The sequence below is a fragment of the Oryzias melastigma genome, linkage group LG12, assembly GCF_002922805.2.
Source record: "Oryzias melastigma strain HK-1 linkage group LG12, ASM292280v2, whole genome shotgun sequence".
Lineage (NCBI taxonomy): Eukaryota > Metazoa > Chordata > Actinopteri > Beloniformes > Adrianichthyidae > Oryzias > Oryzias melastigma.
Window position 1 is genome coordinate 27,012,347 of NC_050523.1, and position 10,133 is coordinate 27,022,479.

A 10,133-nucleotide genomic window follows, 5' to 3' on the forward strand; every position below is an offset into this window, starting at 1 on the left:
GAACTATTTGTTGTTATTCTACTTGGTTTATTGATCAAATTTAAACGGTACATTTTATGAGTGAAATCATCTGTCACGGCGGGTTTGTTTGGGTTTAACAGATTTAACAAATCTATATTAAAATCCCCACATATTTTAATTACTTTTGCTTGTTCAGGCTGGCCATTTAGTTTAATAAAAACTTTGCTGTCCACGTTGATTGTATTTTTTTTTCTTTTCTGAGAAATCTAGCTTTCCGTGCGATGTCTGAGTTTTTCTTGGTTAGATGCTCATTTATGTAGACGTTTGTTCCTTTTAGTTTTCTCCCTTGCTTCAGGAGGGCATTTTTATACTTTCTGTTTGTGAACCGCGTTATTATTACAGGTGAGTTGTTCCTCGTTTTCTTTGGGAGGGGATGGCAAGCTTGGAGGTCATTGCTGTTGAAGGAACTCCTAAACTTGTTCCACAGATTCTCGCTCTGTCTTTCTGTTCCTTCATCTGCTGGTCTAACTGCCCATTATCGGATCAAAGTTCAAGAAAAAAGCACATTTTATTGCTGAGAGATGTCTTTGTGTTTCATATGTTGAGTTTCCATATAAAACTATATATCTGTCGGTGTGATACCTAAGGACATATTCAAGGAGGAACACATACAAATGTACTTTATATAATGTTAATAATTCCAGGACAAAATATCGCAATAAACTGGAAAAACATTCCAAGAACAAAATAAAGGAAAAATATACTAAAAACAAGTGAATGTGGTGGATAACTGGTGATGAGGAGAGAGAGCAGGAGATGATCGGCTCTTGCTGTGATCATCCAGGTGATTCAAAACTTTCAACTTCATTTTCCAAAAGCCCAGCCTACACACATTCCAAAGGATGATGCATCACTAACAAACGGGAGAGAAGTTAGGAAATCACCGTCTGATGTTCAGGTGTGTCGTCACACCCCAAGGATTCGATTCAATTTGATTTGATGAATCCAGAGGGATATTCAGGTTTCTTTCAGTTCAACTCACAACAAGACAGAGACAGTCACAGTATGTACTGTGATGTGCATAAGCTTCTGCTTTAGTCTTTAGATTTTCTGACTGTAAACTTGTTCTTGTGTGTTTTCTGAAATGAAATAAATCAATAACTCATCTTGGAAAATACTATTTTAATTGAGATGTGGTAGGTTTATTTTACTGTAAGGTAAAAATGAATGAATGAATGAAATGGTTCATTTCAAGCAATCAGGTCATAATACATACATAACATATCACTTAATGAATCAAGTAGATCAGTTTAAAGGGAGTGGAAGGAAGTGAACTTATATAATCCCACCCCGACTCCACCATTTTCTCTACATGAATTATCAATATCCGGTTCAGGACTTAATATCAAATATTAATAAAATCGGGCTATTAAGGATCATTAATATCATTACTGTATTCAAGTTTTAGTTGAAGAGAGCTGGAGACACGTGTCTGCTCGTGACCTGGAACTGATAAAAAAAAACTTAAAAAAACAACCAAGTTCCATCACAGCAGACAGCGTAAAAGTGATGCAACAAAAATGGATCAACCATCATTCCAGTCCAACGTGAGGAAACACTTTGAAGTGATCATCTGACCTACAGTGTGCTAGAATGTTCTAATAATGATTATTCTGATGTAGAAAAACAACTAAACTAAAATGTGAGTGGAGTTGACATTCATTCTTGTTTACTTGTTTGTACCCATATTTAATTTATTATCGTGAAGAAATACAAGGAATCTGGAAAACTTCACCTGCTCTGCTTAGTATCAGGTATTTATCTTTGAGTCAGACTTCACGCAACCCCTGATGACAAGCGTTGCGTGAAGGGAGCACCTTTTTTCCGCAGTCATGGAGGTGTGGTACAGCTCTCAGAGAATAGAAAGGCGTAATTTCAAAAGCACTTCCTGTATACTTATTGCATCAAGTCCCTTTGTCTCATGTCTGCCTCAGTGTTTCCCCAAAGAAAGTGTTGGACGGGAAGGCCAGGGGGTTTGAACCTGCAGGCTAATCTGTCAACCATGAACTATATCTCATTCAATGACAATAACAGACTGTTAACATTACAGTTGTGGAGTAAGTCCAAGTCAGCAGTTTCCTGGATGTTGACGATTGCTATCAAAGGGAAGATAAGAATAAACAGAAAAGCTGCAGGATGATGTGTAATCTCACCTGTGGTGGGAAGTGAGTTCTTATTCTATTGTACTTTGGGGATACTGACTCAATTTTTTAAACATAGTGCATCTTTTTGACTAACAGGTGAGTTGAGCAGTTGTTGAACTCTCACTTCATCCCACAAGTGAACTGTTAATGAATATTTTAAAGTTTTCTTCGTGACAGTCCCGCCTGGTCGCTTTACTCAATGATGGGATGGGACTCCGGGAAGTTATCCTGAAGTTTTGAGTTAGTAATGCATGTGCACGTGATGTGCACGCTCTGTCATCCTTCCGAGTGTTCCCTTGCAGCTCGCTGCTCTGCAGAGCAGACCTCCTCTTTGTTGATAAATACCATCTTTTTAAGTATTTTAGTCACATCTAGATGGAGGTTCCCCGCTCAAACTCTGAGCCAAAAACAACATATTTTTTCCATGATGTGGGTGCACTGATGTAGCAGCAGATTCCAATCTTTCTTTCATCTCAAGAAGGGCTCTTCCAAGTATTGATATCCAATTGTAAAAGACCTTCGGCAGTTTGACTAGACACGACCTGACAAGTGTCAGCACAGAAGCAGATGATTATAGAAAAATACCTCAAGTTCTCAAGCAAGAATGGGCTCAAGGGCAGCGTTCTTGCTTATTATTTTCGTCTTTTGACATACCCCGCTCTTGCCTCACTCAGTCGTAAAAAATAAATCTATTATTATCCACGCGCATCAGCCTATGGGGAAATAACTTATCAGGAGCAGAAGGCGCCAAAAAAAAAAAAAAAAAAGGGTTGGAGGAGGGTGACGCAAACAGACACAAGTCCACATCTGCAGCCGTGAGAACGACTCCAACCAGAGACGCATGAAAGACACAGATGTGACATCCTATGAAGCTAACAATGCATTTGTTTTTTTCTAATTCATATAAGAAAGATAGAAAGTTCAGAGGCTGAGAGAAATCAACAGGCTGCAATCCAAATTATGGCTGCAATCCAAATTATGGCTGCAAGAACACATGCAAAACATGCAACATCACTGTGAAAACATTTCTAACTGTTCAAATTGTCCACAACTGTTTAGTTAGTTTGAAGAAACCATTGGAGCTGCATTACTCATGCTAAGTTAGGGATATTCTGAAAAACTATGTGAATGCTGTTTGTTTGTGAGATTTCTGGGGATAGTCTATTGGGGTGACACACCTCAGTGTTTCCTGCATCTTACTTATTGGGGTCAAACCCAAAAAATTCTTGAAGAAAAACCTTTTAGTGCGGCATCAGTTCTAACATTCTGTGGGTCTAAAAGGTTGATTTCACCTGGAAGTCATTCCAAGTTCATCATTCAAACAGACATGAACACTGAGCAGCTCCACATGGTCCTGGTGCACCTTCAGGTTGCTAGTAGACACTCAGTGGTTGCAAGTGAACTTCACACTCAAGGTGTGATCCGCAGATTCGTCAAGATGCAGAACTACAGTCAGAGTTTGTGACAGACGCGGGAGTGGAGCCCCCCCAATGACAGACCACAACCGTAGAGTGTAAAGGATGACTCGTGTTGCTGCAAATACCACACAGCTGCAGTCCGGTTTATGTGAGCACAAGGGTGTCCAGACAAACCATTCACGACCGACTCCAAGACCTCTGCAGGTCACTTTAGTGACACAAAGACACCGCCATGAATGTTTGCAATGGGGACAAGACCATGTTACCTGGACAAAGCAGCAGCGGTCTACCGTCCTGCACAGAAATGAAGGTCACCAGGATTTGTTGAAATGATGAGAACATTTTCAGAGTAGTACTGTCTGTGAACGTTTTGGTTTTCTTTGAAGCATCATCAATCTCCATATCAAAAATATGGAGGAAAAAGGTAAAAACCTCAGGTTGATTGCTGCGACAGCGGCGCTCCAGCAACAATGGCACTAAAATACACTATGCAAGATAATGTGATTTAATACGACATATATTGCTATATATTACATTTTATATCTATTAGAATTAAATTGGCCGGGAGGAATACGGAGTAACGTGGAGTCAGGGGAGGCATGTGAGGTTGTGCCTCACCAGCAAATTAAAGCTTACTAGTATGTTGGGTCGTTTTGGGTTCGTTTTCTTCTTCTGCTTGAGGTTTCACTTTGCACCTCCTCTGTTGTGTCTGTGGTGCTCAGTCGGGCCGGGTGGGCGGATTGCAGCATCTGTGGAAGGTGGTTGACATCCAACTCAAGGACTCTCGTCCTTTTATCATAAACCCTGTGGTGCCTTTTTATCTGAGCTTTTTAAAATGAAAGTTTTTATTATTGTCATAAAAAAAGAAAACTTTTCTTTTTGAGCATCTTGGTCTGCTCTTTGTAGCAGGTTGTCTCCCCAACAGAAGATCATTTTTCACCTCTGACATTTATAGTTATGGACAGAATCCTCTATTTAAACACTTAAAATGTGGATTTTGCATGGAATAGGCTCTTAATGAAATACTTATTTACTTCTGATCCTTGTCTCTTACTCAACAGGAAATTCCCACCTGGATCCAGAAATGCTTGCAGAAAAAATTCAGACTCCTCCTCCTTCTTCAGATAATAAAAGGACAAGCATGGCACAGTGAACCGCATAAAAGGGGATCTGAAGCAGATCAGCTAGATCAGCACTCAGTATGGCTGTGTCAGTGAAGATGGGCTGCACAGACAAAGACATGGAGGTGTGTACAGAGGAGTCCGTGGTCATCCTGCTGAAGCAATGTCGGGACATGAGGCGGCAGGAGACGCTGTTCAGAGTGGCGACTCTGCTGTTGCTCTGCTTCTGCACCACGCTCACCCTCCTTAGCAGCTTTGGCTTTGGACGCTTCACGCAGCAGGTGAGTCACAGAGTCTGGACCTTCTGCTGAGGCCATGACAGCCACTCACTGATCAAAGTATCCAGAGATCATTTACAGCTGAAAGCTTGTTTTCTTTAGAATAGATTTTAAGATTTACGTTTTAGTTTTTAGAGCCTCACATGGACAACCTCCTAAGTATGTTTGGGACCTCTTAACTCCCTGCACGGCTTCAGGTCCACAGATAAGAATCTTTATGCGTTCCTAAAACTCATTTTTAAACTAGGAGAGACGCTACCTTTAGTTAGGACTCTGGAACAGTCTCTGCAGCAGAATGACTCTGTCGACTGTTTTAAAGGCATATTAAGACGTGTTTCTTTTGAAGAACTTCTAGCTGTCGTTTCTGTCCTTTTCTCTATTACTTGTGCTTGCTTAACTTGTTAGAGCATGTTTTCTTGTGTTTATATAAGCTGTATGCTTGGTTTCATCTTGTTTTAACTTTGCAAGGCATTTTGTTAGTTACTCTTTATGAAAAGTGCTATTAAAAAAAAGATTTACTTACTTGTTCTACGGTAATGCTGTCAGTCTGACTGGAATCATCTGATCCAGGAATCCAAACCAAGCAGCAGCACTGCAGTACCACCGCACTGCTGTGAGGCTGAGATAACTGTCAAAGAGAAACATACTCAGGAAAACAACTTTGTGCTCAGATTAATACTTTGTGCACAACTTGGCAAACATTATAAAAATAGATCATTTAGTTTTTCATGTAGCATATCTGTGTTGAATGTAATTTGTCTTTGTTTTAACTACAACAGAAAGAGATAACAGGTGAAGAGCTGAGCTAACTCACAGCTAAAGTGGGCTAACTGGGATCCGACTCTAGCTAATGCTATAATTAAAAAGAAACAAAATGAAAGTTGGGTATTCTGACCCTACTGATGGTTTTGTTATTATTAGATTAGATTAGATTATATCATACTGAAAATGGTTTATTTCAGGCAATCAACACAATCAATTAGTAAAAGTTTACATCTAAAGACGAGTCAAACACAGGAAAACTAACCATTAAAAGACAGATTACCTGAAAGGGAGCAGGAGGAAGTTAACTTATGTAAACCCACCCTTCTCGACCTTATCATTCATCCGGTTTATGATCAGATATTTATATCTTTCCAACATAGATTCAGATTATTATTATTTTGTCTTTTCCTGCCAGTTACCCTGCTTTACCTCCCACTGTATAGTTATCAACCACATTTGACGGACACAAACCCCTTTTTACACCCAATGAGTGGACTGGCACGTCTCACTCCTTTGGGGGCTGTTTCCCACAGAATGCAGTCGAAGGTCACCATATTTTGATCCCTTTTATTCAATTATCAACAGACTATCAAGATTATTTCCCCATTATTGGGTCAATAACATTCTAAGTAGTTCGGTTTTATGTTAGTTTAATAAGTAAACCTCAATACAGATGAATAATGTTTTAGGAGTGAGTTAATTTTACATTCAAGACATTCAAGGAAAAGACAAATTGTTTTCAAAACAGATGTGTTAAACGTAAATATAAATGTTGTATTCAAGTATTCATTTGTGCAAAACTTAGTTTTGAACACGTTTCTTATCTAACCTCATACATGAACATTACTGGAGAGTTTAGTGGTGTCTGTTGGACTCGTAGAGCTAAACTGTTCTGTTCCTTTCATAAGCTCCACTCTCCCTCATGCTCATGCAGTGTTCTGACTCAGGAAGTTTCATGCCATCACAGAGCATGTAATAATAAACGTATCCGAGATTCAAATATGTGCCCAAAAAAAAAAAAACATGCAACTTTCAAAGATAACTTCTTTACCTGCAGAAATGTATCCATCATTTCTTGTGAATGTCAGGAGGTCTGAATTGTTGTGTCTCTGAATTCCTCCATGCAGGAGAAGATGAATTCCTCCATGCAGGAGAAGATGAATTCCTCCATGCAGGAGAAGATGAATTCCTCCATGCAGGAGAGGATGAATTCCTCCATGCAGGAGAGGATTCCAGATTCTGGGGAAAGCTGCAGCAGTTCAACCAACGGGAAAATGCACATTCATCTGAGTAAGTGTTCCTCACGTCTTCTAATGCTTTGTTTGTTTATGTTAGGGACGTAAAAGATAAAGACATTTACTGTAAAATCGATCAGTTGAAACCACAAAGAAGTGAACAAGATGTTGGTAAAAAGGTATAAAACTAATCAGGAAGTTTAAAATAAAAATCCCACTGTGAGGTATGCTTTCTCTAACCATGTGAGACCCCTTTTTAACAGCACTGCAATCGATAAATTAATACGACACTTTCATTGAACCACAAAGAACAAAAGTGTGTCAGAGTTTGGCAAGCAGGTGGAAAACCGGGTACATGGAGGAACCAGAACCCACAATGTAACAAGTCCGAAAGGTTGAAGGACAAAACCCAAACCAGAGGGAGCGTGTTAGCATGCAGAACACGCCAGAACAAAAGGCTGAAGAAGAGTCCCTAAAGGGTAACCAAACAGGGAGGTTAGAGGCTGACTTCACCCACAGCCGAAATCTGAAAATCCAGTCCGAGGGGCGGGGCTGGGGGGCTGGACTGTTATCGGAAGGCTCATTCATTCAAAGAGTCTGTCTACGACAGTTTGATTGACAGGTTTAAAGGAGAAACACTCGGAAATTCAAAAACAGAATGATTTCTTATTACATTTGTTCTTTCAGACGAATAATGACACACAGACATGTTAAAAACTCAAAAACAGGGTTTTCATCAGAGGAGGACTTTAAATACAGTGTGGTTGAAGAGCAAAGTGCAGGCAGCTGTGAGTCAGGAGTACAGGAGAATGACTGGAGTCACAGCCAGCACAGAAGCAAAAGACAGCATATGAGTCAAGAGCAGCATACAGAATACGACGCGTGCACATTGACCGTGTGATCAGAGTGAATTAGCATCAGCAAACATTCAAATATCAAACATTAATAAAAAATATACATTGATGACCCAAACTTTAGCACTCAGTTCACGCTTCTCAGACGGATTTCTTTATTAAAATGCGATTACCATTCTGAATGATTCCTACTGGTCGCATTATTCTGTTGTCCTGTTTTTGTAGTTGAATGAAAACGTTGCGTTCCCTTTAGGGATACTTGGTGTACATGTTCAGACCTGCTCAGTACCTCAATGTCCCTGACAGATGATCCCTCCTGAGTACTCATGTCTACCTCCTCTCTTGTCCTGCAGTTCACCAGTTAAACACCCCCAGGCTTCCACCGTACATCCCGTATGAACCCGCCTTCAATTCCTGCCTCACCTTTGAGAACAGCTCCGTCATGATTCCCTTGACAGGAGTTTACTTCGTCTACGCGAGATTCACCCTGCAGTGTCAGGACAGCTCCTTGGACTTCAGCATGACTGTGGAGCGCTGGAGTGAATCCTACCAAGAAACGACTAAACTGATGACTGCGACGAGCAGGCTCAGCTGTATGACCGACGACTTTCAGACTGTGTATGTGGGGGAGCTGTTAGACCTGGGCGAAGGAGACCAACTGAAGGTCAATGTCTCAGAAGGATATGATCTGATCAATGAGTCTAATTTTGGAGCTTTTTCCCAATAATCCCTTTTCTTTAATAATATTAGCAACATGACGTGTGTGTTCGGTCTGCAGCAGGTCCATCATCAGGTCTCAACCACAAAAGTTATCCTCGTCTTTTTGGACAACATCCATCCAGCAGCATTTCCTCCTCTAAAGTGAAAGAAAAGCCGTCTGATATAATGAGGTTTGGCCTCAATTAGACCAAAGACAACATGTTATCACAGGAAAATCTAAATCCCTTCTGAGAGAAACTCATCAATGCTACAGGCGGATTCACTCTGTTTTCCCTGTTGCTGCACATGTAACGACACATATACTCATGCACTGAAAATATGTTTTTTTATTGGATTTAGGTAAGAAGTTCTTTGAGTCTAATCATTTCAATTTTTTTGACTGTATTTTTTACAAAAATGATTCATTTAAGCTTTTTATTTATTTTTATGTACATATTTGTGTCAAATTTTGTTTAAAACATTTGTCAGTATGTTTAAAGAGTAAATCTGTATTTTATTGATGGAAATAAATGTGATGTCACATCGGAGTGTTGCTGTCAGCTGCAGAGCAGCTGTCAGGATAAGACTGAGAATAAACGTAGAAGGGTGACCTTCAAAACATCCTCCTCTCTGCTGTCATTTCCTTCCCAAACACGTCGTGAGGATGACGATCATTACTTCCCAGATCCTTCCCTGCTGTCCTGGAATCTCAGGCAAGTTCCTGCGTGTGCTCACCTGTCTCCTCCTTCAGGTGCTCCTCTGTGCACACATCTGCCAGAAAAAAGAAAAAGGCTTTCTGCATGGACTAACTTAACCTATTCCTTCTAGATGAGCCTGTGTAAAAGCTCTAAATTACATTAAAAATCAGGGTTTAACCGCTGAAATCATCCGATTAAAACTTCAAAAATGGATTTGAATAATAAATGTGAGCTAATCTCCTCTTGGCTTCTCTTTGGTCCAGCTGAGACTCTGGTGTTTGGTTTAATAGGTCAGAGGTCAACAAACCTCGATACTAAAAGAGCCAGTAAAGCAGGGGTGTCAAACATACGGCCCGCGGACAGTATCCAGCCCGCCAGACGGTTTAACCCGACCCAGTCATGAACAGAAAATATATGAGGATTTTTAAAAAAGCAAGTTTGTAGTCCATTGCTGTGGTGAGTTAAAGGGACCATGCCATGAAAATTCTTCTTTTTTAGGTTTTAAGTGCATTATACTGTTCAATCCTCACCGTAAAGAACCCCAAAGCGGTATTTGATCCGTTCATGCATTTAAGAGTAATCCTCTAAAAACCTGAACCCTCAGCAGGATCCCATACCCACAGAAACAAGCGGGTGGAAACGTGCTGACACAAGATCAATGCCAACAGCCCCTCCAGGAAGAATCTGTGCTGCAAGCTCCGCCCCCCGACTACAACAAACACACACCCACTTTCTCCGTGGAGCTGTGGTGCTGAGGTAGTTCTCTCCTGCCAGAATGTGTATCCTGCCATTGAATGACTACCTCCCTGTACCAGGACCCGCTCTCTGACCCATCTTTCAAGGTGGTCTCAGTTCGTGTTCAATCGGACTGAACTTCAGTTCACTCTGAGATTCTTCAGT

General features: G+C 40.6%; 1 protein-coding gene across 3 annotated transcripts; it reads left to right on the top strand.

Annotated features, from left to right (window-relative positions):
• The first annotated feature begins 4,733 nt into the window (after positions 1–4,733).
• On the top strand, positions 4,734–8,845 carry LOC112140344. Of its 3 annotated transcripts, none has more exons than XM_024263268.2 (3): positions 4,734–4,985; positions 6,875–7,037; positions 8,190–8,845. In XM_024263268.2, exons 1-3 carry the CDS (start codon positions 4,785–4,787, stop codon positions 8,561–8,563), a joined length of 738 nt encoding a protein of 245 aa, XP_024119036.1. In that variant the 5' UTR covers positions 4,734–4,784; the 3' UTR covers positions 8,564–8,845. The 3 variants fall into 3 exon arrangements, with proteins under 3 accessions (XP_024119036.1, XP_036070318.1, XP_024119037.1); XM_036214425.1 differs by having other exon boundaries at positions 6,899–7,037; XM_024263269.2 differs by having other exon boundaries at positions 6,971–7,037.
• Positions 8,846–10,133: the final 1,288 nt, after the last annotated feature.

What these genes read in the sequence shown, in the direction of transcription:
- LOC112140344 (XM_024263268.2), top strand. Translation starts at nt 4,785, where the DNA reads ATGGCTGTGTCAGTGAAGATGGGCTGCACAGACAAAGACATGGAGGTG. An exon ending in TTGGACGCTTCACGCAGCAG is followed by an intron (nt 4,986 to 6,874) that starts GTGAGTCACAGA and finishes TCCTCCATGCAG; the next exon opens with GAGAAGATGAATTCCTCCAT. An exon ending in GAAAATGCACATTCATCTGA is followed by an intron (nt 7,038 to 8,189) that starts GTAAGTGTTCCT and finishes CTTGTCCTGCAG; the next exon opens with TTCACCAGTTAAACACCCCC.